Source organism: Sinocyclocheilus grahami, unplaced genomic scaffold (assembly GCF_001515645.1).
Source record: "Sinocyclocheilus grahami isolate Dianchi unplaced genomic scaffold, SAMN03320097.WGS_v1.1 scaffold646.1, whole genome shotgun sequence".
In the NCBI taxonomy this organism is placed as follows: domain Eukaryota; kingdom Metazoa; phylum Chordata; class Actinopteri; order Cypriniformes; family Cyprinidae; genus Sinocyclocheilus; species Sinocyclocheilus grahami.
Window position 1 is genome coordinate 1,096,480 of NW_015505825.1, and position 26,296 is coordinate 1,122,775.

A 26,296-nucleotide genomic window follows, 5' to 3' on the forward strand; every position below is an offset into this window, starting at 1 on the left:
GCTACTTCAATTGTTTTATTGTTTCACTGATATAATATAATAAGCATTCTCCAATAAAAATGTTTATCTCAGGACAAATAAGTAGATTACGCACTCATTAATGATTTTGGGATACTTACTGTGTCATCTGTCTCTGTTTAAGTGCTTGAGAACAGTTTGTTTTTATGATGGCTCAATTAAATGCATTTATAAAAACAAAGAATTTTGATATGAGGCCATGACGGTCAAGGGTATGTGAGAGGTTAGTAGACCAGCATTTATCATTCATTTTAAAATTTCAGCCATCATTATCCATTTTCGCCCTTTGCTAGTCACAAAACTCCATCTTAGCTGTGGCGAATCCATTAGTACTACTGTAAAGTGGCCCTTGACAAATATGCAGTGTTTTAGTTTGTCTTGTACTATGCACAGTAACGAGCACTTAGTTATACTAATAAGCTAGCATTAACCTATTTATAGTAATGTTTGACCTATTTGTAACAGGTCTCTATATTTATTTCCATAAATAATAGACAAAGTCAGTGCAGCCTTTTCTTAAAAGAGAGAGAGAGAGAAGCAAAGCTGTCTGTTTCATGTCTGTCTCCTGCTCACAGGACTAAGTTGAAGTGTGCCAAGATGCGCTGCTATTACAAGGAGCTGCACGAGAGAGAGCAGCAAGCAAAGACACGCAACCTTGAGCTTCTTGGGAATGTGGCGAACTTGGCATCAAAAATGAAAGAATTCTCCATTGATTGTAGCAGGCTGCTTCAAAAGAGGGTAACAAACTTGGGCAGCTTCATCTGTCCCAAAATCCATCATATGCGCTTCTTAAAACAGTACTGACTCTGTGTCTGTTGTTGTTTCACAGTTTTTATCAATGAAGATGTACGTTTGATTTGGTTTAGAGTAGGGCTGGACGATATGGCCAAAATTTATATCACGATATATTTCTTAATTCCGATATCGATATCAACACTATTAAAAAAAGCCTCGTAAAAACATCCAAGAATGCCCACAACAGATGTCTGTGCATACAAACTTATGAAAAATGAATTTGCCAAGTCTTTGACACCTCATAGACTTTCTTAATTCCGATATCGATATCAACACTATTAAAAAAAGCCTCGTAAAAACATCCAAGAATGCCCACAACAGATGTCTGTGCATACAAACTTATGAAAAATGAATTTGCCATCTTTGACACCTCATAGACAAAAAAAAATGTTCACCTTTTATTTGTATTTAGCCTTCATACAAACAAATGTGAAATCACTGTCATATAATCTTCTCAGGCTCACCTAATTAATATTAATATCTTTAACATCAAACTATAGGCTAAAATACTCTACCAGTCAAAAGTTTTTGAACAGTAAGATTTTTGATGTTTTTAATTTTTTGATGTTTTTTTCCTCTTCTGCTCACTAAGCCTGCATTTATTTGATCTAAAATACAGCAAAAACAGTAACATTTTTACTTGTTATAATAAAGTGACGTGACATGTGGCCAAGTATGGTGACCCATACTTGGAATTAGTGCTCTGCATTTTAACCCATCCAAAGTGCACACACACAGCAGTGAACACACACACACACCGTGAACACACACCCGGAGCAGTGGGCAGCCATTTATGCTGTGGCACCCAGGGAGCAGTTGGGTCAAGGTGGGAGAGAGCGCTGTACATTCACTCCCCCCACCTACAATCCCTGCTGGTACGAGACTCGAACCCACAACCTTTGGGTTACGAGTCCGACTCTCTAACCATTAGGCCACGACCTCCCGCGTGGTAACTGCTTTCTATTTGAAAAATTTTTGATTTCAAAGCTATATTTTTAGCATCATTACTCCAGTCACACGATCCATCAGAAAGCATTCTAATATTCTGATTTACTGCTCAAAAATCATTTATTATTATGTTGAAAACAGCTGAGTAGAATTTTTCTTTGGTGAATAGAACCTTCAGAAGAACTGCATTTATCTGAAATAGAAATCTTTTGTAACATTATAAATGTGTTTATCATCACTTTTGATCAATTTAAAGCATCCTTGCTAAATAAAAGTATTAATTTCTATAATTTCTTTCCAAAAAAATAAATAAAAAATCACACTGACTCCAAACTTTTGAATGGAATAGTGCATAATGTTACAAAAGCTTTTTATTTCAGATAAATGCTGATCTTTGGATCTTTCTATTCATGAAAGAAACCTGAAAAAAATAATTACTGTTTTAAATATTGATAATCAGCCAATCGGCATATTAGAATGATTTCTGGATCATGTGAAGACTGGAGTAATTATGCTAAAAATGCAGCTTTGATCACAGGAATAAATTACATTTTAAAATATATTCAAATAGAAAGCAGTTATTCAAATAGTAAAAATATTTCTAAATGTTTCTGTTTTTGCTGTACTTTGGATCAAATAAATGCAGGCTTGGTGAGCAGAAGAAAATTCTTAAAAAGAAAAAAAACATTACAAATCTTACTGTTCAAAAACTTTTGACTGGTAGTGTAGGCTGATTATTCTTAAAGATTAAAACAAATTTGCTTTAGCCTGTATAAAGTGTATGAAAAGTGCTCTGAGTTGCTGCAGAAAACAAACAAACAAACAACAAAAACATGTTGCTGGAGAGGGGCTTATTGAAAATGCAAACTGATTGTCTGCCAGCAGGAGGCGCTTTGAGAGCAGCAGAAACAGTGGTTTCCCCGGTAACGGCTGTAATCAAAGCAGCTCCGCTCATGAACGCTTCTTTATCAGATCAAATGAAAATGCCATCGAAACGTTTCTGAAGACAGTCCTTTCCCTTCAAAGATACATTCATATAAAACACCCGCGACGTGTTTTGATTTTGAAACGTGCAGTGCTCATGTTTATTCAACTTAGTCAAATGCCACAAATAAATCAATGTATGGGAAACACTGGTAATGTATATCAAAATATCGGAAATGTGTTTAAAAATCATATCACTGCTATTGAAGAAATCGCGATACATATTGATATTGAATTATTGTCCAGCCCTAGTTTAGAGCAAATACATCAAATGCAGCCTGTCTTTTGGTTGTTATTTTATTTTGTGTTATTCTCATGTCAGAACACATGTTTGTGTTGTTCTGATTGTAGACGTGAAATGAAATGTGAAGTCTTGTGTGTTATACTTACCATGATATGCAGTGACCCAAATGACAGCTGCTCGGGAGCAAAGACTTTAGTATAGTCTGAATATTTGGTTTGTATTTCCCAAAACTAAGAGATTCTTTTTTTCCCCCCCAGACATATATTCTGAGCCTCAATTAGACCATTGCCATAATCCTGTAATTGTCTGTCTAATTGTCTTCCAGTGTTTAAACATTCGCACTTATTGTTGTTTGGGAACAATCATAAACACTCCGGCACTCATTTATCACTGCACACAAATGAGAAAAAGAAAACAACAGCTCCGTCAGATTGTCACTTAAAACTGAACAGTGCTCCACAGCTTAATATCAAATTAGACAAATTGTTTAATTACACCACCACAAATTAATCGCCCTGTATTCAGATAGTGAAGTGCCTCTGAATTTGCCTTTTTGTGAAAAGAACCCGTTTTCCTACTTTGTGTGTGTGTGTGTTTGCTATATTTTGTTTTGTTGCTGAAATGGTTGCTTTGAATTGCAGTAGGAAAGATACCTGCTAATTTAGCTGCCAGTCAAGGAGTATCACTTTGATTTTTATTACACTAAATTGATCCTTATTACTTAATTGCTCAAATTCACACCATGACCTCAAAACATCAAATTCAGCTCTAAAACACTCTTTCTCTTTCCCTCGCTGCCGTTTTTTCTTCTCCACCCAGATTTGAACAGTGCTAAGATTTGTCTGCTTGTAGCTGTGTTATCACGTCTAAAAGGGGTGTAAACGGTTTGTTACTCTGGTCCTCTTTTGGGAGTGCAGACATTGTCTTACGAGAATGAAGTGGGAGGTTGGAGGTAATCCCAGTGCCCTCATCTCTGCCACTGGTTAACTCGCCAAACTGATTAAGAGCCTTGGCAGGCACTATTAAGAGCACTCACAAAGGAATACACATGCTGATTAGTGCTACATTTAGGGGCATAAACATTTTTCTCCTCCGCTGCTTTGTTTGTAATATTTAATGAAAAAAGGAGGTTATAGATTTGAGTAAATTGCAATTTCCTGTGTACTTGTGTCTCGCAACTGCAGTCACTACAGCTTTTTTTTTTTTTAAAGAACTAGGGTTATAAGCAATTATTCTTGTCATTTGCATTGTTGAAAATGATCTATGTTAGTAAGGATTTGACTTGAATTAATTTCAGTTGGAGTACAAGAATCATATTACCAGACTGAAGAAAGACAGGAAGAAAATGGGGAGCAGGGGGGAATCAGAAGCAGACGAGGTAAGAGAAAATTATCATGTCATCTATGGAAATTACAGTTCAGTGGGGAATTTACAAAGCTATCTGTGTGCCTTTGATAAAACTGCAGTGCTGTGATGGGATCCAATGGAAGTGTGTCGTTTTTTCAAAAGAAGAGAGTTGAGAGTTGTAGAGAAAAATACCACAACCATTATTCAGCTCAGCCTCCCTCTTCAGGAGACACTTTTGACAGTTTATATGGGGTATCAGTGTTCAAAGGCCACAATTAATTTATAATCAAAAGCAAATTGGAAAGTGCTTGAAGTAATTACTGTTTTGCTCAAATGACTTCAAATGGCTGCTTTGGTATAACAAAGGAGTATCACAGTCTTAAAACAAAATGATATTCCGCATTTTTAAAAGGCTATATAAAATGAGAAAAAATAATAAAAAGAATGAAAAAGAGTATTGCGGAAGCCTCTGGCAGCTAATGCAATCCAACTGACCGTGTGTCAGTTTTGTCTGCAGTGTTTATTTCACGTCGTGTGTGTGACAGCTAAAACAATATGCGTCCGAACTCTTTCTGTCAGTCCCTCGAATAAAAGTCGCTGTTATGTAGATTGCTCGGCGGCGGTCGTGAGGCTGTTCATTTTTCTCCTCGTATCTGTAGTGCCGCAGGTGTCTAATCCTAGCTGCTTTGCCCGCACTGACGATGTAGTTCAAGCCCGTGGCTGTAGCTTTCCCTCTCTTCAAGCGACTCGAGCTCTCTCGGATGAAATGTGGAAGACAGCTCATAATGACTTGGAGCATTCCGTCTAGAGCAGTCACTTGTGACTGTGCCGCATCCCCCCCCTCCCTCCAGCCTGCCGATATTGTAATGAGCAGAGATGGGAGGAATCACTCCATTATGCATAGGCGCCACCACTGGCTGCGTGCATGTCCCCGAGGCTGCAGCATTCATTAAGGGGAGCTTACCAGCCTGAAAGCTGGGAAGCCATGATAACGGGATATGATTTTCATATTTAATATATTCCTTGGAAGAGCAGGCGCGTGCCGCAGATTGATAGAAGAATCAATTGCTACTTTAGCGAAACACTTTCTACTTTGCCCTGCAGCTAGCGATGGAATCACTCAGCCAAGAAATTAACTTTTCCTCTCACTCCATTTCTTTTTTCCTTTCTTTTTTTTACTTCTACACTGGATCTGCCAGACAGACTGCGTGGTTTACAGTGGATGTTATTAAGCAGCTAACGGGTTGGTATTTAAGACCCTTATCAGAAAAGAAACAGAAGCCATGTTTTTTGTTTTTTTTATTGTGTTGATTTATTTTTTTTCTGTACCCATCCGCCACTCTTCCTCCGTAGTGCGGTATTTCTGTCATGAAACAGAGTTTAGGAGCATAGGATTGTTAATAAGATTAAAAGTTAAGACACTGATCTCAGTGCACTCAGCTGAACAGACAGTTGGAAGCAAATCTAACCTTGACCAAAAGAAATCCTAGTCAGTCTGTAAAAAGCCACAGAAATGATACCTTGAAATGTTTTGGATTAAAGCTTATTTGAAAAGAAGCCACTGTAACCTGAATTGTCAGGGTTGAGTTTTGAGGCCAAGGACTAGTGGAAGTAAAGCAATGAGAGAATGGCATATCAGAAATGTAGCTCCCACTTGCTGGCAATAAGGTATCCTTGACCAGCCAGTTAATTTGAGCACTTTCTAAATCTCTTGACTCGGTGTACTTGACATGCCTTTTTTGTTTTCTGCAGTTTTACTTCCTTTCATTTTCATGAATATAGAAAAGTAGTATATCACATTTTTACAGATATATTTGAAAAATATTTAACTTTTTTACATTTGTCAAAATATTAACAAACTCTTCCCATGGGTATTCAAAAGGACATGCCACAAACAGTCAATTCTCCTCAAAATGTTAGCTTACCCAAAAATGAAAATGTTCTCAACTTTGTGTTTTACCAAACCCGTAAGATTTTCTTTTCACTGTTGTAAACAGAAGGAGATGACATAATTTTCACAATATACAGTGGAATCAAATAGGGAATGACGCTGAGGATTTAAAAAAATGATGAAAAGCAAAAAAAAAAAAGCATGCAGTATTCCAAATCATAACCGGTTGCTATATACCACTTTTAATATGTTGTGTCCCACAGGAAAAAAGAAAATCATACAGGTTTAGAAACAGTTCTATTTTACAGTAATTTATATACTCCTGTCATCCACTACTTACATCTTCCATATATATTGTTTGACTTGCGCAGCTCCCGAGCAGGTTACAGCTTCCGAGCACACAGGGATCATCACAGAGTGCTGTCATCTTCACGGGTCACCAGACCTCCAATGGCTCATCAAGAAATGATGGCGTCACAACCACACGTTCACCATCTCAGACAGAGCTGATACCTAATCATCCTTCACTCTCTCCTCTACAAAGTGGCCTTTGTTTGCACTCCCATGTTTCAAAAGCCAGTGGCACTGCCATTTCATCTGATGACATTCTAAACTCAGGTGATTTCCTTGAGGGCAGACATTTGAGTGACGTGCATGAAAAGCAGATGGAGTCTGATTGGGATATCTCTCAGAGGACAGGAGAGCAGCATAGATGGAAAGAACTTAACTCACCTCACATGACCCTGAAAGAAGCCGAAGTGTCCTTTCGATCTATGACCGCGAAGAAGCCTGCAGACATTGTGTCATTAGAGAGGTGCCCGACCCGCAGTCCTTCCTCAGATACCACTGACCCAAGAGATTCCTCACAATACATGAACTCTGGAGGTGAGGATGAGGATGTGTCTGCAGAGGATGAAGGTGACTCTGCACCAAGACATCAAGATCTTTCAGGTTTGAATTTTTCTGCTCAGTTAACTGCAATTGTACATTGTGATTAAGCAGATTTATTGATATGACTTGACTTTCTTTTTTTTTTTTTGATTAGCCCATTTTAAGAATTATACTTATGATCTTCTACACATTTCAGATCACACTAGCAGCAGACATCACGCTTTGAGAAGAGATGCTGTAATTCAAGAACAGCATGTAATATCCTTTCAAACCAAAGGTGGTGCACACAAGCAGGTCAACACACAGGAATCTGGAAGGCCTGACTCTCTCGAATCCCCCAACAGGTAAAGTTGCTTGGATTGTAGGACTAATTTCTTCCTTCTGAACACAGCCAGAAACTCAGTGAACCTAAAGACTGGTCCTACTGAATGTTTGCTACTCCAAAATAGATTTCTCATTAGCAATGCGATCACAGTATTGTATTCTCTAATCTAAGTTATCGCTTGTCTCTTATCCTGTAGATGTCTCTGATTATTAGAAGAAAGATTGTGATTTTTAAGTCACAATGAAATGGAAATAGCGATGAGTGAAATGCATTATCGAAAAAAAAATGTAGGGCGGGGTCTTGGTACTGTACTCCAGTGTTGAGTGGATTTTGGAACTTGGACGTTGTACTCAAAAAAAAAATAGATGCAAACTTGTGGTCGATTATGGAGGCCCAGAGTTTAAGCAGACTGAATGTTTGAGATGTTCGGCATACTTCAGCAGAGTGAAATGTGCCATTTTCACTGAAAGATTGAGTTTCATGAGGTTTATGAGAACATTATGAGGTCCAAAAGGGAAAAAAAAAAAAAACATACATTGATGAAACATTCACAAAAATATTTTTATATGCATTTACAAAATATAATGGCTGAATTTTCATTTCACGCCGACTTTAAATTGTACATTAACTTTAGATGTAAATGCCAGATTTATAGTTTGCTAAATATTATTATTGCATTAGCATGCCCTGACTCACTACAAATAAGTAAAAAGATTTTTATTATTTTGTATATATTTATATATATATATATATAAAAAAAATAACTTAAATGATTTTAGCAAATGGCTGCAATATAACAAAGAGTGAAAAATTTAAGGGGGTCTGAATACTTTCCGTACCCACTGTATATATATGTAAGCATTACAAACCAAACGATTCGATTCGTTGAACTAATCCTATTGCATTTGGAAAATAAAACAGCTTAAAGTGTGTGAAATATAATGTTTTCAGTGCCACTGCACTCTACAAGGCAGCCCAAATGACGTAACCGGCAATGTGCTGTCTGCCCAGTGGCGTAACGTTAGCGGACGAGCACGCAGGACACGCACTGCGAAAAGCCCCGCGATAACCTCCCCTTGCTGGGTTGCGTCGAAAGACGATGATCTTGTATCGACGATAGCCAGAGATATTGTCAAAAACATCAATTGTTGGCAATATTAAGATATTTGGCATTTCCAATTAATGTAGGCCTGTTACATTCTTATTTTTATTAGGCCTATTATTATTGTTATGAAGTTACCTTTATTATTAAATTAAAATTACAATTAATTTTCCCCGCAATAATTACCAAATAACTGATGTGCTGCGAGGATAACAAAAGATTAGGCTATATATTCCCTCAATTAAAATGTAAAAAAAAAAAAAAAAGTATTTTAAAACAGGTCTATACAATGAATTATAGGCCTATGATTAAAATATTAACACTTCAGTCATCAATAAAAATCAATGAAATAAAAAGCTTTTATTTCAAGCACGACTTTCAAAAACGACCTGTTTAACACGTAATATGCCTCTTCTCATTTTTTTTCACTATGTAATATTAGAAATATTGAGGGAATAAATAAAAACAGTTAGCTATATACCGTTATCAGCATATGTTGAAGTAGATTCGTCTCTGAGAGAATATGCGGCATCAGATGCCGAAAGCTCCGTCATTACTCAGGCACTCTGTTTTTACTTTCACTTTCTGCATAGTGAATTGACTGAGATTAAGACGTTTACAGACATAACTCTTGCTTAAAGTTTGCACGTTGCTTGTGTGTGATATCCATTGGCTCGCCTTCATGGTTTAAAACAGAAATATTTCCAACATTGCGACGTAACTTACCCCTGTACCGAACGTACCGAACACCACTGTGTCGTGTCGAACCGAACCGTGAATTTTGTGAACCGTTACACCCCTAATATATATATATATATATTATTGCACTGTGCTTCATTTGCCAAACAATCTGCAGTCAAATGTTCCAAACAAACATATAATCCTCCAGTGAGATGCCATTAAAAATAAACTACGCAATTGTTTCTGATGCTTCCTTCTGGTTTCAGATGCAAACAGGACGAGTCAAAGCGAACCTTCCTTTACTCTTCTGTTTGTCCTGTTGTCAGCAGTAGCTCAAGCATGTGTCAGAAACTAAACGGTCATCTGTATACTGTATCCAGTGTAGACAGCATCAGCAATTGGAATGGGTTCTATTTGCGTTTTCTATTTATTGGTGTACTCCAGGTGGCAACTGTTAAGTGACTTAGTGCAAGTGGGCGTGAACCGTGTTGTGATGATGTAAAACCTGAATTTGCACTGCGCAGACCAATCTGTGTATGACATTAAAGTATCGCAAAAGCTACAGTATAGGGAGCAGACATCTCCATATGCTTTCCAATCGCTTTTGCGGTATTTGATGTCATGCACGATCAGTCTGCGTAGTGTGCATTCTGTCACCATTTAAACTGCCCTGTCAATCATCTTGTCACAGTTAACGTCATCCATTTCATTTAATTTGATTTCCTACATTATCTGAGAGAAATGAAGAGGCATGTTGATCTGCCAGTTGAATCATGCCGAGAACTCTCCTCCTGTGTTTGCATAATAATGCATTTGAAAGTTAATGACCAAACATATCTTTATAAAAGATCACAGTGTTGTTGCAGATGGAATATAATGCAGATAACATTGAATAAATATTTTTCATCAGGTTAGATATTGATTATCACTCAAACCCCTTTCTACGGTGGCCGAGAAGTGCAAAGCAAATCACAATTCTGAAAACAAAATAACAAATTACAAACGCAAATGCAAGTCTAAAAAACTAAATAACAATTCAGAAAGCACAACAATTCAGAAAACATTATAACAAGTCAGAAAACACAATGACAAATTCGAAAACAAATTAAGTCAGAAAACACAACGACAAATCAGACAAACAAATTAACAAGTCAGAAAACACAAGGACAAATCAGACAAACCGGAAGAGGTAGGTATAGTTTGAGACAGCGCCATTGGTTTGGGATTACTCTCCGCTGTAAAACTGTAAAACATCAGCTCCAGTGGCGCAGATGGATAAGTGCGTGTCGTTGGCTTTTTTACACGATCGACCCGGGTTCGATCCCGCTTTTAAACCTAACTTTTTTTCCCTCCCTTTTCAAATCTCGTATCATATCGTAAACGCATTTATTTTCAATAAAAATTAAGGAAATAATCAAAAAGTTGAAAATAAAGTATGGGGTAGGGTTAGGGTAGGTGTAGGGAGGGCTTTATTGTACCAATAATGTGGCATCCATTTAATAATTAAAATTATAATTTACACTCTATACGTTATTACTGCATACTGTTTTATAATGTACTACATTACTGAAGTGCAGATAATTGCCACTATTTGCAACAAGTAGTATACTTGATAGTAGAAATCCTGCTATTTTAACATAGTGTAAATAGGTATTTGCACTTAGTGTAAATAGCATATTGCTAAAAATACTGCTATTTTCACTTAGTGTAAATAGAATCCATTGCTAATACGAGATTTGAAAAGGGAGAAAAAAAAGGTTCGGCAAAAGGCGGGATCGAACCCGGGTTCGATCGTGTCAAAAAGCCAACGACACACACTTATCCATCTGCGCCACTGGAACTGATATTTTACAGCCACTTTTAACTAAATATAAATAGATACCCTGTATTTTTTATTCTATAGTAAGGGCAATTCATACAATACATTTAAACTGAGCTACTTTAATACCATCTCCGAACTTTCTACCACGACTCTGCTGTTCTTCGGCTGGTTCTTCTCTGTAAACGTTGATTGACAGATGTCTCGTCCAGTCAGCGGTGAGTAATCCCAAACCAATGGCGCTGTCTCAAACTATACCTACCTCTTCCGGTTTGTCTGATTTGTCGTTGTGTTTTCTGACTTGTTATTTTGTTTTCGAATTTGTCATCGTGTTTTCTGACTTGTTATAATGTTTTCTGAATTGTTGTTGTGCTTTCTGAGTTGTTATTTTGTTTTTTAGACTTGCATTTGCATTTGTAATTTGTTATTTTGTTTTCAGAATTGTGATTTGCTTTGCACTTCACGGCCACCGTACCTTTCTCTACCTGTCTGTCGATATCACATATCCACCATGTTTGTAGTTTAACACTTTTTATGTGTATTTGCAGTTCTAATCGAATCCTCGATCAACACACAATGGGTTGTGGGCATTATGTGCACGGATCTGCACGTCTACTGGAAAATACAAATTTCAACATACTATTTGGTACTAATGTCTTGCCCTTGAGTCAGTCACATGCAAATGCCCATGTGACGTCACAGATTCCACAACCTTCAAATGAGCCATGGAGCTTGATTAAAGAAATTTTCTTTTTATACTGGGGAGGGCATTTTTAAGGTGTTTTAAGGGTACAAAAATCTCTGTCAAACAATCAAGGAAAATTTGATTTGTCACTTAAGTACTGTTTAAGTTTTAAGGATGCTTTTTTTTTTTTTTAGAAAACAAGATAAAAGAAAAATTTTAAATGTTGAAATCACTGAATTGTAGAGCTGTTATGAAAAGGGAAGGCTAGTACAGTCAGTAGTAGAGTTTCTCCAAAAAAGATAAACCACAACAATTGGGAGATCATTTATCTGTGTGTGGTTTTGTCGGATGGGGATGCGTGTACATGTGCTGGGGTTTAATGAACTGGGGTTCTGCAGCAAACAACCTCACTCAGTGGGGCTCAGTTGTGGCTTTAGGACACCTTGTAAGGCTCAGACCCCGAATCCAACATTATTGGCCTAATCCCAGATCAAGCTTTAAGGGAGTAATTTTCTCCTCGGGAGATTTGACCCCAAGTCCCAGTAGACTCAACTATTTCTTGACTTCATAGAATTTACTGAAGAATGAAAGTGTGGGCATCACGAAGGCTCTGCTCAGGTGGATAATTAGTAGGTTGGCATGATGTTCACATATACTAGTTATGCTATAAATTCAACATAATTGAAATATATACACATCACCCACAAATGGAATGTTTAAAAACAATAAACTATTAAAAAATATTATGAATCTAAAAATATGTCTTTATATCTATAATTGAATGCACATATAAAAGCCAGTCCATTTACATTTTCACTATAAAACATATTAAATAAATATATGTACATTTGTGAATACTTATGCCTGTTAGTCTATATGTGTGGATAACAAGATTTGTAAGATTTGCCAATGTGTTGTCCCTTCAACCCCTTCGTAACACATGCTCCTGTGGTTATGGACATCACTTTTGAAAAAGAGACAATAGAATGATATGCATCAATTACAACTTTATAACCCTCCACGACAATATAATTTAAGCTTTATACTAAATTCTCCTGCTATATCATCCAGCTTTTTGCCATTTTCTTTCTTTCTTTCTTTCTTTCTTTCTTTCTTTCTTTCTTTCTCTATTCCATTCCATTCTATTTAATTCTGCAGTGAATAAATAGATTAATGGATTGTTATTGATAATAGATAATGGATTCATTATTGTGCAGTGCATACATGGAGTGGATTATCCACTTTAATGAATTGGTTGAATACATACATAGTACAAAGGTATGCATGTAAATTCTGCATGGCAGAAATTTTTGGCAGAATCATTTGTTTGCTTCATGCATAATAATAAAGGCTCTGCGATCAAATGAGATGTGTATCAAAACAAACATCCCCTTCACTTTAGATGCTAATGCGCGTGCAAAGCCTCAGTGGTTCCCTATGGAGGCGATTGTAAAGTGTTTCCTTGTAATTTAAGACCTTTTAATAGATTTAAATGACATTTTATTGACGACACCCACCAATTGGGCTACTACGTTATTCAATTTTTGTTCACGTTGTCTAGATATGAATATGGTTGGTAGTGACCTCTCAGGCGTGTTATTATTCATTGTGAATGTTTGCTGTTGAACATGAATGTGAGAGTTTGTGGCCTTGTAAAGAGGCGAACATAAACACATTTCATTACACCAAATACACAAAATAATGTTATTTTTAGCAGCATCATATGACCCCTTTAATACACATTCCTGGTCTTATTGTGCATGATTCACCAGTGCATAACATTCAGAAAAATAAAAATGTCATCTTGTAAGTAACATGTTCAATACATGTAAAGTCAGTTCATGTAATTAATGTGACATCAATAAAAGCAAATTATGGTAGATTTGTAAAAGAGTTACAATTAGGATATGTCTAGATGCTGTCGAGGGTGACCGTCATCTTCAGCCTCCTCATCCCAGTTCTAAATTCCCTTTAAAAAGTGGTCCCCCTCAAAAGTCCATTGCAAACTCACTTTCAGACAAGAAAGAGCAGGTTACTTCTTGTATGAAACAAAGTGTCAGCTTTCCAATTTTGTCAATTTCTAAGAAATTCAAACGATAAATGCCATTTTGTGGCTCTGTAATGTGTCGTGACAGATTGCTGTAGCACCTCAGTTAAAGTGGCACGTGAAACGATCATCTTTTCATATTTACCATTTAAAGCATGAAATAAACATGAATGAACATTAGAAGGTATTTTATTTCAATCGTGGAAAGACATCAATACACTCCATTTTTCAAGTTTAAGTCTACCAAAGTTAATCCACTCTCCTGTCTGGTTTGTTTGTCAGACAAAATGGGCGGATTCAGCGATATGATTGGTCAGCTCGCCTGCCAGTCAAGCTCCCTGCTAAGGGTCAATTCCCAGTGGATAATATCAAGTCCCATCCTGTATATATTTCCAATTAAACATCCTTTTTGCTCCGAAATATGTTAGATTGTACAACCAAAGTGGCTTGCAAATTTAGTTTCTTGTTGTAGAATTACAAGTTGCAAGAGGAAACAAAAAAGTTAATAAAGCTATATACAATAACAGTAAATATTCAATATACATGAGTCATGACAATTTAACTTCTTGTTTGTTTGTTCTTATTTTCCAGGCTCTCCATGGAAGGATTTTGTCATCTTCTGCACAGCATTGAGCGACGTCTCAATGCTAAAGACATGAACCTCTACAGAAGCACAGTCAATGAGCAGAAACTCGATGATATCATCAGGTCAGAGAAGGAAGATGTTTTGTTCCCTGCTTGAGTCTGCTTCCTCTCATGGTGCTGTAGTGTTCACAGATTCAGTGGAAATTGCATTATCCTGCCTTTAAGGGCTCTCACTATAAATTAAGTGTCATTACTTTGGCACCAACAACACTCTAGCTATAAATCTTGGTTTCTAAGGGGTTTTGAATCACAGTGAATTGTTATAGTAACCATTTTGCAATGGCATGCATACATGCCAGTTTATTGTTTTCTGCGTTTATTTGTGTAGATTGATAGAATTGGAGAATATTTGTACTAATATAAAGGAGGCTCAAATGTGTGTGACTGCACTCCACATATTCTCATTTCTAATGTCATGTTTCTTTATGTATTGCCCAGTATATGTGGTCAGTGTGGGCGTCTGGATGGTGTGGAACTGCATGCGTGTGGTGCTGTGGTTCTGCAGCAGCTGCCCCTGTTGTCCTGCAGTCTGTCTCATGGATGCCTGTTACCCAGTGATCTGATCAACACTCACTGGTCATCAGCTACAAAACCAGAACAGATCAGGTATAGTGCTTCTTTACAGTTCTCTGGACTCATAGCATCTATTCAGGTTGTTTCACTGTTATGTATAGCAAGAGACTGTTTGAGAGCCTATTATTTTCTGTTTCTGTTTCTTGTGTTTTGGAATGATTTAACTAGAGTGTATTTTTAATTTATTAACGATTTAATGATTTATAAGTGTAAGAAGACTTACAGCTTCACAGGTCACCACTGACAAAGTACTAAGCTGTTTTTGTAATACTGCATTTTTGTTTAAATTATATCGATCATATGTATATATGTGACCCTTGACCACAAAACCAGTCATAAGGGTAATTTTTTTTCGAAATTGAGATTTATGCATCATCTGAAAGCTGAATAAATAAGCTTTCCATTGATGTATGGTTTGACATACAGTATGACATATGATATATGACAATATTTGGCCGAGATACAACTATTTGAAAATCTGGAATCTGAGGTTGCAAGAAAACCAAAATACTGAGAAAATTGCCTTTAAAGTTGTCCAAATGAAGTTCTTAGCAATGCATATTACTAATAAAAAATTAAGTTTTTATATATTTACAGTAGGAAATGTACAAAATATCTTCATGGAACATGATCTTTACTTAATATCCTAATGATTTTTGGCATAAAAGAAAAATCTATAATTTTGACCCATACAATGTATTTTTGGCTATTGCTACAAATATACCCCAGCGACTTAAGACTGGTTTTGTGCTCCAGAGGCACATACGATATATATTAATGTTTTTTTCCATTATTTGATTGTGATGTATATGAATGCGGGTGTGTTTGTATTACATTTGTTTGTCCTGGTTTGGGCATGCAGGTCGTGTCTGTCAGCTGAAAGTGTTCTGCTGTGGGACTGCTGCTTCAGACACTTCTTACAGCTTCAGCAACAGAAAATCCTCAGTGTTGAACACATCATCCAGCTCTTCACTCCACTCTTAGTGCCAAGCAATGCCACCTACACTGAGAAGGTACCGCTCTTACCTGATTTCTGCTTCACAATCATTTCTCAGTCTCAGTTTATTTATTATTTTTTTTTAATACTGCAAGTATTATTGGCACAGACCTGTTATATAATATGGTGAATTGTCTACAGCTATTGTCTAAATCATTTTGTGGTGATAAATTGGGTTTATTACTTATTTTAGTCAAATCTATCTATTAGGGGTGTAATGATACACGTATTCGTATTGAACCGTTCGGTACGAGGCTTTTGCTTCAGTACGCATTACAAACCGAACGATTCGTTGGACTAATCCTATTACATTTGGAAAATAAAAGTGTAAAATATAATTTTCTCAGTGCCACTGTGCTCAACAAGACAGCCCAAATGACGTAACAGGCAACAGGATAACAAAAGATTAGGCTATTTACTCCTCGATTAAAATGTTTTTAAAAAAGTATTACAAACAGGTCTATTGTACAATGAATTATAGACCTATAATTAAAATATTAACACTGCAGTCATCAATAAAAAATCAATGAAATACACTTTTGCCCAAATCTCATTTCTGACAAAGCCAGCCAGCCTTCATTCTCCCTTTAAACCTGTCTTAATCAGTCCTGCTGTTCAGATTCAAAAAGCTCCCCACCCCCCTTCCCCAGCTCTCTCTCTTTCTTTTCTTTCTCGTTTCTCCTCTGTCTTGCTCTTCCACTGTCTCTCTGAGCTGCGCTTTCCTTCTCTTTTCTTTGTTTCATTTATCAGACAAATATATGCTATTTCTAAATACATTACAAAATTGTGTATATATGCATATAATGCATTTTTTATATTGTAGTATAAATGTGTAATAATAGCACACCCTTTCCCTTATTTGTGACCCTGGAGCACAAAACCAGTCTTAAGTCACTGGGGTATATTTTTAGCAATAACCAAAAAAACATTGTATGGGTCAAAATTATCGATTTTTCTTTTATGCCAAAAATCATTAGGATATTAAGTAAAGATCATGTTCCATGAAGATATTTTGTAAATTTCCTACTGTAAATATATCAAAACTTAATTTTTGATTAGTAATATGCATTGCTCAGAACTTCATTTGGACAACTTTACAGGCGATTTTCTCAGTATTTAGATTATTTTGCACCATCAGATTCCAGATTTTCAAATAGTTGTATCTCGGTCAAATATTGTCATATCCTACCAAACCGTTCATCAAAGGAAAGCTTATTTATTCAGCTTTCAGATGATGTATAAATCTCAATTTCGAGAAATTGACCCCTATGAATGGTTTTGTGGTCCATGGTCAGATTTTTTATTTAAATTATGTATTTCTTATCCAAAGACATCAACAAATTGGAGAGGTCTGAGGCGCTCCGGGACTCTTTCATGCAAAATAGCCGGTAAGTACCCATAAAATTATATATATATATAAGAATTTTTTTTTTCTCCATTTGTCCTCTTTTAATAAAAAAGCAATGTGTTTGTCCTTGAAACACTCTTATCATCATTAACACAAGTTCACGTGGGAGGCATCAGTCAAGCTGTATTTTCATTCAGAGCTTCCTCTCTCATCATCGGCATTATTTGATTGCTTCAGTAAATCAGGACTTTGAATGATGAAAAAGGATCTTGAGGGTACAATATTTAGGTTTTCACATCAACACAAGTTCACACAATCAGCTAAGACACGCAGCCCTCCCAGCAGCGCCTCTCCTCCGTGAATCCATTAGGGCAGGTAATGGATGGGTAAACCTTGTGAAGAGTAATCGTCTCTGATTTCACATGCTTTTCCGAGCATCACGCTGACACAAGGGACGAAAGTCTCCCTCCCTGTCTCCGCGTCTTTTTTCCCCCCTTTCTTCTTTTCTGTCTCTTCTGCCCAGTCTTTATGCCCACTCTTTGCCCACCTCCCCTCGCTCTCTCTCAGCTAGTTTACACTATTTGCAGAGGAAAGGGTATAATGATCGCACTCTCTGATAGAGCTCTCTGATGGATGCCACAGTCTGCCCAATGAATGGCCTCATTAATAAACATAAGCTGTCTCTAGTGTGAGATGATTTTGGATCATCCCAGAACCTCACAGAGCTCCTGAGAGAACCCTGCCGGAGACTCGCCATCGCTTGTGGAGGGTTAGAGGTTGTTTAAAGCTCACATCAAAGATGAAGGTTAGCATTGGTGCATTTGCTTTGCTTTCAGGTAAAATTTTGTGTGGCACTTTTTTTTTTTGTGCTGTGTTGAAGAAAATTCCTCTTCTGCCAGTCACTTCTTGCGCTTTATTGCCTCTACAAGTACCCTGCACTCGAGCACCAGTAGAACACTACATGTGCTGTTCCCCCGTCCTCTCTGCTTTCTCGCTCTCTCGTCTCCGTCACTTACTGCTGTCATTCTGTCACTGAGCCGATGGGCACATTAAAAGACTTTCTGGTTCAGACCAAAACTCCCGACAAAATAGTAATAAAGCAAAATAAAATAAATCAAGTGCCTCTCTTTCTTAGCCGTAATTATGATTTTGCTCTTAAGCCGAGACCATTGCTGAAGAATCGGAGTTTAAAGCAAGCGCTTTGGTGCAAAAAATGCATTTATGGGCCTTTGTGCACCTCCTCATTATGTGTGAGGCTGATTCATTAAGTAATTGGTTTGCAGTTGTTTACATGAGTATTAAGGCCCCCTATTCAGCAGTCTTTGAGAGATACATTGTGCAAATGTTGCATGTTATGAATGCCCAATGAGAGGCGGGGGGCCAGGCCTATTGGCCAAACACTGCGCTGGGCTGAAAAGACCAGAGAAAAGCATCAGGCGCTGCTTTGCATAGCAATGACTCGCCCATAATAAGCTTTCCAGATTAAATACATGCAGTCCATACAAGATGCAAAGAGATACTCTTAACACATTTATGTGTGTTCATTTCACTATTATAGCACTGAAGAGAATTGGGGTCTTTCATATCCACCCCCGGGTTTTTTTTAATTTTTTTATTCCCTTCCCTGCGCTCTCGTCAGCGTGCCGTTTTTACTGCGAAATACTTTTATTGAACACAGCGTTTTATTGTGTTATAATTCAGAGGCTGTGCTGACGGACCAGGCGGTATTTGTTACGCCTGTGTGCCGCAGTGATTCAGGAAGGAGCGCTGGAATAAGCAGCTGCACTCCATGTAAAGACCTCTTGTTCCTGCGCTTTGTTTAAGGCTGCATGCCACAGCTTCCTCCTCTTCAGCCGCTATTGTGTCCTCTGCTACTGCAGGCATGTAGCGCAGATCTCGCACGCTCGCTGTTTCTTAATGTCCCCACTCTGTTGCTTTATGAAAAATAAAAGGTTAGGATTAGTAGTGGGTTTGTATAACATCTTAACCAATATTTCATCAGCTTCTCACATTGAGGAAAACAAATGCTTGTGTAACTCCAGCAGGATTTATACTACACACTTTTACACACCCTTGTAAGAGTTGTTCTAGTTTGACAAATGTTTTGTGTCATTGAGATACTACTAAGTTTTTACTGTCATATTTTTGTCTAGATGATCCCCATTTATTGATTGAAAGCTCTCCTGTCCTCTTGTTGCGAGAAATCGGGAGTAAGATGTTACTTTAGTTCTAGAATAAATGTGAACATGCATTAATTCATCTCACTCACAAAAAACAATTTCGTTTTCCTTAAAATAAAAACAAACAGTTAAAAGCAACTCAGAATATGACGCAAAGCTGCAATAATTAAATATGTTAAATAATACAAATATCCTTTATGTATTTAATCCCACTTTATTTGCTAATTTGCTGCTGACCTTCAATGATCCTATTCAACCATACTAATAAGCAAAAATTACACCAGATAAACAAAAGTTTCTTCTTTTATTGCTGAAGTTTATGTGTTGAACTTTCTTCTTCTGCGTTCTACTGTACAGCCTTGAATTTACATTTCCTTCAGCCTGAGGCTTTTGGTGCGAAAGGGCTTTTACATTTGCCAAAAATAGAACTTTTTATATTAAAAGCAAACAAGCAAGCCCAGCCCAGATTTAAAAAGTAACGCAAAAGTAACGTAACGCTTTACTTTCAATAAAAAGTAACTAAGTATCATAATTAGTTACTTTTTTAGGAAGTAACGCAATATTGTCATGAATTACTTTTAAAAGTAACTTTCCCCAACACTGCCGACAGCTATATTCAGTGATGCAAAATACTCTATAAATTTTCTCAAATATGGCCATTTTGAGAGAGAGAGAGATGTGTAAATTGTCTGCGTCTGTGTCTCTCTCTACAAACAATGAAGCTGAGTTTAGTTACTTAAAAAAACAGCGAATTGACCCCCCTCGTTGCTGATAAATATAATGTAGCGATGCAGTAGATTAATAAAAGTCGCGTGGCAGCGCTGACAACAAGTTTATGAGCTTCTGAATGTTACTTTTTGCACAGCGCGATCTCAGATCTCTATGCGAGTGGTGTGTGTGTGCGCGCGCATCAATTAAAGCAGCGCATTAATATAGAACGGTGATTAAACTGAACGGTTTTAATGCATTGGCCTTGTCACACACACACGTACAGTGGTGTTCAGTACGGTCACACTGTATATCTGTTATTCAAGAAACTTTTGAAAAGTTTAAAAAACAATTTCTTTCAGAAACTATTAACGTACTAAAACTATAAGTAAGTAATACTACTAAAAGGCCTATTGTTTTTATTGTATCTTTTAAACAATTTTATGTACTGTATAAATACAGAATGTATTTTAAAAAGGAGGGGGGGGGGGTATTGGCACAGTGGTTAACCAGAAAATTAAAAAATGGCACGTCATGCCGAAAAGGTTGCCGACCCCTGTTCTAAAGCCATCAAAGTAACCTTCACGATCGGTCTACTATATATTGTAAACTTTGATGAAAAAGAATTTAGCTGCCAGTATCTGTTTCAGAAAGGTTTTTCACGGGCTTCATGTCAGTCACGTCCTTTGACCCTGGGAGTGAATGCATCTGTGGTACTTTTTGTATCTGTCTACTGTAACTTTGATGCTCTGTGTTTTATGAGTTTGGAGTTGTATTCTTATTGAGCCAAAGGTGATTTATGTAACTTGTTCGTTCTGACCCTGATCAAAGCCATCTGCATTGCATGCATGCATCAATAGAATTTATGAAATGTCGTACTTTGTGCAGAGATGCTCTGGAAACAAAAGAGCTAAGCTGAATTTTATGAGAGCCAGCCTAATTGAGTTCAACTACATCTTTACAGCTCCTTTGGTCAGTGTCAAGGTTGTGTGCACATGACTGAATTTGCCGTCGGGTCGGCGTATACACATACAATCGGCGTTTGGTTTATTCATCCAAATGCATCAAAGGGAAACTAAATATTCTTACTCTTGCTCCCAGAATCCTTTAAAGTACATGGACGTGAAAACGAAATCAAGGATATGGATGTATAAAGACATGGAGGGTGAGGATGAGGGTGAAGATGAAGATGTCATTGTTGATCTGAATAGCCCTGTGCTGATGTAAATGAAGAAGGAAGCCTGTATGAAATGTAGCGTGAGCTTTTGCATATGCATCAATGTAGATCAAAGGCTTGTCAGGGGTCATGCATTTACATAGAGATATCAGTGATGCTATGGGAACCCGGCAACCCGGCGCTCAGTCCACTTATGAATAGAGAGCCCTGACCGGGTCCTTCAGCACCATTAGAAAAGAAGTCAAGGAAGTTTATTCGGCCACTTGCCCCATCTAAGGGGAAATGATGTTCTTCAGGGTTTGGTTGGGTACCTTTGAAAGAAAAGACGACGTTTTGGTAAGAGATGATTGCTTCCTGGAGCATTTTGTGTGTTGCGGCTGAATTGATGTTGAGCGATGACAAATGTGTTTTACCGATTGTTTGATGAGGTTCAAACATTTTTGAGGTTTCTTTTTTTTTTTTTTTATGTTGTGAAACAAAATTTTATTGTTATTACATATGTGTAGTCTTATCTCTTGTTTTTTTTTCATTTCTCACAGGAAGACTGCAGAAAGTAAAGCTTTCTCTGCTGTCCAGTCAAAGGGTAAGACCGCTGTACAAATGACTAAATAATTAAAAACATGGTGTCTGGTGTTAAAGGCAGCTGCCAGCACATTGTCCAGATATCGCTTTATTTTAATGCTTACAATCCACATTAAGATACACTACTACTCGCGAACTGTTTACTGTACTGCCTACATTCTGTGAGTACACTGCCAGTCAAACGTTTGGAATAATTATGCGTACTAAGACTGCCTTTATTTAATCCATAATACAGTAAAAACAGCAATATTGTGAAATATTATCAAAATTTAAGATAGCTCTTTACTATTTTGAATATGTTTTAAAATGTAATGTATTCCTGTGATGGTAAAGCTGAATTTTCAGCAGCCGTTACTCTTTAATGTCACCTTCAGAAAACATTATTAATAATGTTTCTTATTAATATCAATATTGAAAAGAGTTGTTGCTGCTTAATATTTTTTTGTGGAAACTGTGATACTTTTATTTCAGGATTCTTTAATGAATAGGTAAGTAAACATAAATAGCTTATATATATATGTGTGTGTGTGTGTATGTTTATGTGGTTTATGAGGACACAAATTTGTATAATAACATGGGTATGACATAGGTATTACAAAGAGAAGGTGATTTATGAGGACATTTTCAGTGTCCCCGTAATTCAAAAGGCTTATAAATAATTCAGAATGAGTTTTTTTGAAAATCTAAAAATGCAGAAAGTTTCCTGTGAGGGGTAGGTTTAGGGGTAGGGTTGGTGTAGGGCAATAGAAAATACGGTTTGTACAGTAGAAAAACCATTACGCCTATGGAGAGTCCCCATAAACCATAAAAACAAACCTGTGTGTGTGTGTATATTTTATTTATTTTTACTTACACTACCATTCAAAGGTTTGGGGTATCACGGTTTCCAAAATATATGAAGCAGCACAACTTTTATCAACACTGATGATAATAAGAGATGTTTATTGAGCAGCATGCACTGAAGACTGGAATAATGATACTGATTTGATCACAGCTATAAATTTAATTTTAAAGTAGATTACAATAGAAAACAGACATTTTAAATTATAATAATATTTAACAATATTACTGAATTTTTTGATCAAATAAATAGAGCCTTAGTGAGCATAAGAGACTTCTTTCACAAAAAAATCTTAATAGTGTGTGTCTTGTTACTATGTGTGTTACCTATATTTTGGTCTCTATATTTTGTACAACACCCAAAAGTTATTAATTTATTTTTTTCTTTCTGTGGAATTATTTACTTTTATATTTTTTATTTTTATCATTTTATATCATGTTCATGGGCAAATTCATCTCTGCCTCCTTACTGCAACAGATGTTAATGGTGTACATATATATTTTTGCTTGCAGCATTTTGGGGAGAATCAGATGACAGCAATTCTGAGATCGAAATGGCCTTGCGTCCTCAGTCCCGCAACACCAGCAGCCATGACTTTGATGATTTTTATGATTAACATTTCTCTTTTGAGAGCTCACACTCGTTTTTTTTTTTTTTCAATGAGCAGTTAATATGTTTGAAAGAGATGCCTTTATACGATCGCAAAACAAACAAAAATCTTCACTGAGGAATGAGTGCGACATTCCACGAAAACAAAAAAGAGCTATCCTCTTTATTGTGGCCAAAGACTGTGAAGGGTTTTCAAAACATGTCGGTGTTAACCCTGCTTGAATCTCTTTAGCTGAACAACACTTGGACCTGGTTGAAATAGATTAAACTTGGTTTTTAAAGTGATTCCTTTGCACTGTGTTGAATATTACGCATTTTAGATGCTGCAGGTACCTGGCGGTGAGTTGGAGTGGAATGCTCTGAGTCAACTCCTATGAAAAGCCAGTGCGCAATGGCCACTCTGCATGCTGCTGAAACACCTTTGAACTCACTCAAGTACCCCTGGCCCATTTAGGAGGACAAAATACATTGTGCTCATCTCAATATAGAAACAAACGCTCTCTGTATTTGTGGCGGTAGAAAATCGATTTCGTCAGCCGAACGCGATGCCGAGCGTCTCCCTGACCGACGATATGCGCGCTGCAAAGTCCACTTCAGGATTTGTCTGTTTTGCAAATGTACGTACATTTTTATGCTCTCTGGCTGATTCTTGGGGGATGGCAAGTTAGTTTTTATACATTTTGCATCATAGCCACAGACGTCTGTGTTACTGTACAAAGCATGTGACGTGCTGGCTTCGATTCATTGTTATAATATGCCCCTCTAATGGCTATTTTTAGACTCCACATGATAGTTAAAATTACAGATAATTATGATTAGGCATTGAAAAGAGCACTGATCAAACACAGCAATATCATTACAGTAATAACGGTTATTTTTCCAAAACAGCCAATCAGTGATAACGACTTTAACCCTTTTTCTAATGGACCTGAAAATAACATTGCAAACTAAAATTGCTGTGCACGGATTTCCAGAACTGTTTCCCAGCCATCAATAATCTACATCGCCCGTGACAGGGGATTGTCATTTTGTCTGTGACTCCCGAGTTCATTTGGTTTCATCATATTTAACATGCACGGAGGCATGTTATCCTGTAATGATACAAAACCTGCAGCATTCTATCCATCAGTATGATTCCATTAGTTGGCTTTTAAGTAACTTTATGAGGCCGAACCTGCTAGAGTAGGACTCCACACTCATTAGCTGTAATGGCTGCAGCCAGCCTTGACCCGCACGCGTCGAAACGCGCCTGCATAATTTGGAGATTGCTAAAAAGCTCCCCTCACATAATATCTGTGTTAAGGATCATGTCAACAGATACTTGTGTGATGGAGGAAGCTCTGTGAGAGAGTTACGTTGTGCCGGCCCGTAACAACACCATAAACGCTTTTTAAAGGAACCGCCTTCCGAGCACTACGGCCCACGGATGTGCTAATAAAAAAAAAAGTCGAACCCGGAGTGCGACTTGCAAATGATGCCGCATCAAAACACAGAAAATATTTTGCTTTTGATTTTTTTTTGCAAAAATGTGTGTACGACGCCACGTTATAAGCATGCACGACGGTCTCCCAGCAGGGAAGGTCATTAAAGCATTCAGATCCAGAGACATTCTCGGTTTAAATCATCTGTTTAATGGCATATAGTGCCTGATTTCAAGGCTCAGTTAGGATGTCTGTTGCTGAATCTCCTTTCATCTGATGAATAAGATCAGTCCAATCTACATATTAAAGTCTTTTCTTATTTTATTAAGAAAGTCTTTGTTTTTTCAGTGTTGTGCATGGTACGTATGTCACGCGGTACATTTCAAAGCCACTTTTATACTCGTGCCCTACAAAACGTTCTTTCTTAAAATTTATACTATGATTATGTTATTATTATTTATTATTATAGTTAAAATTGCTTATTTCTCTGGATTTAAACATTCTTCGAAACATTTGGGATAATGTAAGTACACAAGTCAGCAAAATATATAACACTGTTCTAGTGGTTTTTGGATATTTTATTAAAAAAAATCGTACATATTGTGCCTTTAAGTGTGGAGTCTCTGATAAACAGTTTTTATAAATGTCTTTTCAGCCACTTTGATTCATTTAATGCATCCTTGTCGAATGAAAGTATCCTTCAAAAAAGGTTACACACACACATATATATATATATATATATTCTTGGGGGATGGCAAGTTAGTTTTTATACATTTTGCATCATAGCCACAGACGTCTGTGTTACTGTACAAAGCATGTGACGTGCTGGCTTCGATTCATTGTTATAATATGCCCCTCTAATGGCTATTTTTAGACTCCACATGATAGTTAAAATTACAGATAATTATGATTAGGCATTGAAAAGAGCACTGATCAAACACAGCAATATCATTACAGTAATAACGGTTATTTTTCCAAAACAGCCAATCAGTGATAACGACTTTAACCCTTTTTCTAATGGACCTGAAAATAACATTGCAAACTAAAATTGCTGTGCACGGATTTCCAGAACTGTTTCCCAGCCATCAATAATCTACATCGCCCGTGACAGGGGATTGTCATTTTGTCTGTGACTCCCGAGTTCATTTGGTTTCATCATATTTAACATGCACGGAGGCATGTTATTCTGTAATGATACCAAACCTGCAGCATTCTATCCATCAGTATGATTCCATTAGTTGGCTTTTAAGTAACTTTATGAGGCCGAACCTGCTAGAGTAGGACTCCACACTCATTAGCTGTAATGGCTGCAGCCAGCCTTGACCCGCACGCGTCGAAACGCGCCTGCATAATTTGGAGATTGCTAAAAAGCTCCCCTCACATAATATCTGTGTTAAGGATCATGTCAACAGATACTTGTGTGATGGAGGAAGCTCTG

General features: G+C 37.1%; 1 protein-coding gene and 1 long non-coding RNA gene across 2 annotated transcripts in view; both read left to right on the top strand.

The window, feature by feature from the left end:
- The first annotated feature begins 217 nt into the window (after positions 1-217).
- Positions 218-26,296, top strand: part of LOC107558458 (centrosomal protein kizuna-like) — a 43,148-nt gene continuing 17,069 nt past the window's right edge. The window contains exons 1-8 of the mRNA XM_016242122.1: positions 218-234; positions 594-756; positions 4,287-4,367; positions 6,599-7,178; positions 7,315-7,462; positions 14,369-14,485; positions 14,861-15,028; positions 15,858-16,013. Coding sequence (XP_016097608.1) covers positions 218-234; positions 594-756; positions 4,287-4,367; positions 6,599-7,178; positions 7,315-7,462; positions 14,369-14,485; positions 14,861-15,028; positions 15,858-16,013 — 1,430 coding nt within the window. The remainder of the gene's footprint in view (positions 235-593; positions 757-4,286; positions 4,368-6,598; positions 7,179-7,314; positions 7,463-14,368; positions 14,486-14,860; positions 15,029-15,857; positions 16,014-26,296) is intronic.
- On the top strand, positions 17,321-23,954 carry LOC107558494 (uncharacterized). The gene is made up of 3 exons (XR_001605486.1): positions 17,321-17,380; positions 21,945-21,988; positions 23,341-23,954. It is a non-coding gene; the product is annotated as an uncharacterized lncRNA (long non-coding RNA).